Consider the following 5414-nt stretch of genomic DNA (forward strand, 5'->3'; position numbering starts at 1 on the left):
TGCTTGGTATTATAGGATATAAAAACTACCCCTTCTATGGAATACTGAGCTGACATCCAAGACAATCAAAGCCTCCCACATTCAATATCCCACTATTTCCTGGTTGTACCAAAAAAAAAATAAATAAACAACCAGGAAATGATTTCACCTCTTAAAAAAAGCATTTACACCTAAAAAATGGGATGAGGTGGGATTCCCTCCTCTTAAAAATGTTTCTAGAGCTACTAAAAAACTTGCATTTACAAAATAGTTGATAAAAATATTCCTCTGGATTGCACAAGGAGGGCGACAGGGACCACTGATAAGATATGGTTTATGGTATTAATTAGACTTGGCTTCTTTCTCTCCTGCTTCATCGGAGGCTGGACTCTCCTTATTTTTAGTCTCTCCGTTTTCTGCAGGTAAGTCTTCTTTCGTTTCTTGGTTAGCCACTTTAGCCTGTTTTCCCTTTGCTCCCTTTTCCCCTTTGTTTGCACTTTTTTTGTCTGAAGACTTACCCTTTCCTGCCGCCTTTTTTGGCTTCCTTTCCACTTTTGCAGGAGCAGGTTTAGCTGACAACCTCGTGACCTCCTCTTGGGCTCCCTTCGCAGCCCCCTCGGCGGAGTTGACCTTCCTCGGGCATCGGGGTGGCAGCCCTGGCATGCGAGAGCCTTCGCGAAGCTGGGCTGCCTGGCCTCTGCAGATCCTCCTGCCTCCTGAGCTGCTGCGACCCCCTACTTCTTTTTGATGAATTTTAATTGAGGTCTAGGAAGAACTGTAATCGAACTAATGTAGCAGTTTGTGCTTTTACGTATACTATTGACTAACACGTTAATACATATAATTAAACAATTGAGATTATTAATTATAAGAAAAAATGCCTTTAATCAGGATTGTAAAAGGAATTAATTATTGAAAATTACAAGGTAAGAGAATTAATTTCCCTAGAAATTATAAATATGAATGTACATTAATAATATTGAAAGAACTATGTTTAAAATCAGTTTGCACATATGTGCTAGAGACTCCTAAGTTAATTTTCTGTCCTCTTCTGCATCAATTAATGATATTCCTCAGGGACAAGGCAAACATATTTTAAAATAAATATTGTTTATAAGACAACACTAAAGGCCCTAAAGTTTTCTTAGTTAAATAAAATAATATATACATTCAATTTCTTATAGATTTAATTATATTTTAATTATATGACATGGAAGGAAAAACAATATAATCAATTAAAAACTGAGAGAGGAATGATTAGGAGTGAAAGGTACAAGTTTTGGCCACAGATAATATAAAATAACTTTATATTTCTGGTAAAAAAAAAATTAACACTTACTGCTAAATTCCTTTGATAAGGTCTTAATTGGCTTTGAAAATCCGTAAAAATCCTTATTCACTACTAGAAAATAATGCAGTATTTGTTATTAAGCCTGAGTAATTAATAGTAGACATTTTAAAGTCAACATTTTCCTAACAAGTAAGAAAAATGTACAACTTTTCAAAGGGCTATTATATTTGCAAATAAATATACATGTAACATGAAAGAATGTAAACTCTTGGGGCACCTGGGTGGCTCAGTTGGTTAAGCAGGAGACTCTTGGTTTTGGTTCAGGTCGTGATCTCAGGGTCCTGATATCAAACCCCTTGTCAGGCTCTGTGCTCAGCATGGAGTCAGCTTGTATCTCTCCCTCGCCTTCTGCCCCTCCCTCCACTCCCTTGTACTCTCTCTCTCAAATAAATAAATAAATAAAATGTAAACTCTTAATATATTCATATTGCTGCATATCCCACACATGGATACTAGCAGGTTTTAATACATTTTGATGATTTCATTATTAACATATATTTACTTATTTATTAATTAATTTAGTTTTTTTTTTAAAGATATTATTTATTTATTTGACAGAGAGAGACACAGCGAGAGAGGGAACACAAGCAGGGGGAGTGGGAGAGGAAGAAGCAGGCTTCCTGCTGATCAGGGAGCCTGATGCGGGGCTCCATCCCAGGACGCTGGGATCATGACCTGAGCCGAAAGCAGACGCTTAACGATTGAGCCACCCAGGCGCCCCAATTTATTTAGTTTTTTAAGAGAGAGGGAGAGAGAAGAGGGCAGGGAGGGGCAGAGGGAGAGGGAGAGTCTTAAGTTCCAGCACTGAGCCCAACGCAGGGCTTGATCTCACAACCCTGAGGCAAAATCAAGAGCCGGACACTTAACCAACTGAGCCACCCAAGTGTCCCAACATATGTTTATATAAACTAGTTCTTAGTAAATATTCTCATTAATAAATTCTGTCTAATATATAAATAGCTGGTTTATTTATAATAATGTATATAATTTATTGTTGCATTAGAATTCAGAAAACTGTATTTATAAGTAAAATGACTTGTTTAATACAATCATTTTTATTCTATGCATTCACACAAAATTCTTCAAATATTATCATGATATTGCAGTATAACTAGTGATCTTGGTAGCTCTCCATCATTCAGAGTTGGAATATGCCAGTCTTATCATCTTTTCCCAGAACTACAGGGAGTACTAAATCAGTAAAAGGCCAATAGCATTTTAGTCTTCTTAGGCTCCATAAAAAAAATACCATAAACTGGGATGCTTAAAAAACGGAAATTTGTTTTTCACAGTTCTGGAAGCTGAGAAGTCCAAGATCAAAGTATCACCATGTTTAATTTCTCCAGAGAGCTCTCTTCCTGCCTTCTCACTGTGTTCTCACATTGTGAAGAGAAAACTTTGGTTTCTTCCTCTTTTGATAAGGGCACCCAAGGCACTACCCTTATGTCCTCATTAACCTAAACTACTTCCTTAAAGGCCCTATGTCCAGTGCAGTTACTTGGAAGTGAGGGGTTGTTAGGGCTCCAATATCTGAATTTGGGGGGACCCAATTCGGCCTATAGCAGATAGACTGTGCCAAAAAAATGATAATTTAACTCAACACTAATTCACCTTTAAAATCAGAGAGAGTCGGGCGCCTGGGTGGCTCAGTCGTTAAGCGTCTGCCTTCGGCTCAGGTCATGATCCCAGGGTCCTGGGATCGAGTCCCACATTGGGCTCCCTGCTCTGCAGGAAGCCTGCTTCTCCCTCTCCCACTCCCCCTGCTTGTGTTCCTGCTCTCGCTATGTCTCTCTCTGTCAAAAAAATAAATAAAATCTTTAAAAATAAATAAATAAAAAATAAAATAAAATAAAATCAGAGAGAGTCTTTATTTTTAACCATCAGTCTAAACCATCAATAATTCACCCCTTTCTCCCTGCCTTATTAGAAGTGATAATGCTCAGGGCGCCTGGGTGGCTCAGATGGTTAAGCGTCTGCCTTCGGCTCAGGTCATGATCCCAGGGTTCTGGGATCGAGTCCCGCGTCGGGCTCCCTGCTAGGCGGGGAGCCTGCTTCTCCCTCTGCCTCTGCCTCTCTCTTTCTCTCTCTGACTTTCATGAATAAATAAATAAAACATTAAAAAAAAAAAAAGAAGTGATAATGCTCAGATGCAGAGTATCATTTAAAAGAGAGGACTTGTGAGATTAACCTCTTGTTATGTATAATTCTTTACTATATTCCAGCATGAAAGCAATCACAAAAGGGTAAACTCGGGATATTAAGTCAATGGAACACACAAGGATGTATCGGTATAAAAATTAAGGAAAGTCACAATGAAACCTTTCTGAGACATTTTCGGCCATAGAGGAATAAATACATAGCTGAACTTCTAAATGGAAGTATTTTCATTTTCTCAACTATATTGTCTCCTTAAGAGATTTCTTAAAATCTATTACATAGTATAATGTATGGACTGGATTGGACATTTGTCATAATATTGCTTGCTCATTGTCTGAAAGCCATTCCTATGAGTGAAGAATTCTCCACTGAATGAGACCAGTTGGGACACAGAGAAGCTTACAAAGATGCACTTTTCCATCACAAGCTTATGTTCTGGGTTAGATAATCAGGGGCACATGCCTAGCAATTTAAATCTCCTACTAGGAGGACAAATCATCACACCAGTAAAAGGGTGATTTTCATGTTAGCAGTAGGCACAACAGCAGCAAGATCCAATACCCTGTGGCATAAAGGGGTAGGAGGTGTAGGAGATGAGGGGGTATAAATGTTGGCACCTGATGGACTTGGTGGTATGATTTTTGCTTGGATCTGGCTACCTTGCGTTCTTTGCTCTTGATTGCTTTCTGAGCCCGGATTTTGTGATCATATTAGAAAACCCTTGAGCTAATAAAAATCCTTCCAATAAACACACACTTCTGCTTAAATGATCCACTGTTGTCTCTATTTTATGGGAAACCTATTTGCAAATAAATAGAACATGTATGCTACCATTCCAGACTTCTCTGCAGGGCTTCTGATTGATGTGTACAACTGATCATAAAATATCTCCTATTAGAAGAATGTCACAAAGCATTCCAGATCAATAAACTCAAAACTGAACTCACCATCTTTTTCCTCAAACCCTACTCTTTCTCCACTTGTCCCAATCTCAGGGAATGGTATCGCCATCCAGTCAACTGTGTAAGTCATTCTTTTTTTTTTTTTAAGATTTTATTTATTTATTTGACAGAGAGATAGAGAGCACAAGGAGGCAGAGAGGCAGGCAGAGGGAGAGGGAGAAGCAGCCTCCCTGCTGAACAGGGAGCCCGATGTGGGACTCGATCCCAGGACCCTGGGATCATGACCTGAGCCAAAGGCAGCCACTTAACCAACAGAGCTACCCAGGTGCCCCGTGTAAGTCATTCTTGAATTGCTTTCTTACATTTCCTCCATTATCAATCATCAGCAAGTACATGCAACACAGTAAATAACTTTATTCTCATCAATTTTCTTTGACTATACCACCATAACCTTTGCCCAAGAATTCATTATTTCTCATTTGGACTACTGAAAGTGCCTCCTAACTGGATCTACTCTGAATTCTCTACAACATAGAGATATTTTTTCAAAGCTCATATAATTGTATCATTCCCCCAGTTATGATTCTCTGCCCTTAAAAATGGTCTTAGGATCAATTAACAATTCCCCAGTTTGGTTTATAAGCCACATGACCTGGCCCCAAACAAATTCTCCAACTGCAGGTTGTACGAAACTTGTTTACCCTCTTTGATCAAAACACTACTTTACTTCATTCTTTTATCTGTCATGCTCCCTCTTGCTTATGTCCTTTACACTTGCTGTTTGCCTACCTGCGATAAGATTCCTTTTCATCTATTCTTGCTCGTTTTCTACTCAATTGTCATATCACAAATTAGGTGCTATTCTCTGGTGGGCCTTTGACAACTTTGACTAAGCAAAATCCCTACTATAGGCTAACTTTGGTAGCTACGTAGTCATGTTGCAGATAGCAATCACTAATTATTGTGTAAGAAAATAAGTTAGGTTTTCAACTCCATGTAAACCTGTAACTGAGTTAGCTTCCCTT

At 38.7% G+C, this 5414-nt stretch overlaps 1 protein-coding gene across 1 annotated transcript; it reads right to left on the minus strand.

The window, feature by feature from the left end:
- Positions 1-321: 321 nt before the first annotated feature.
- Positions 322-642, minus strand: LOC118013798 (non-histone chromosomal protein HMG-14-like). The gene has a single exon (XM_035009591.1). The coding sequence runs from the start codon at positions 640-642 to the stop codon at positions 322-324; it is 321 nt and encodes a 106-aa protein (XP_034865482.1).
- Positions 643-5414: the final 4772 nt, after the last annotated feature.

This window comes from Mirounga leonina, unplaced genomic scaffold (assembly GCF_011800145.1).
Source record: "Mirounga leonina isolate KUSES-001 unplaced genomic scaffold, KU_Mleo_1.0 Mir_154, whole genome shotgun sequence".
Lineage (NCBI taxonomy): Eukaryota > Metazoa > Chordata > Mammalia > Carnivora > Phocidae > Mirounga > Mirounga leonina.

Coding starts and splice junctions, on each gene's coding strand:
- LOC118013798 (XM_035009591.1), bottom strand. CDS start 642: ATGCCAGGGCTGCCACCCCGATGCCCGAGGAAGGTCAACTCCGCCGAG.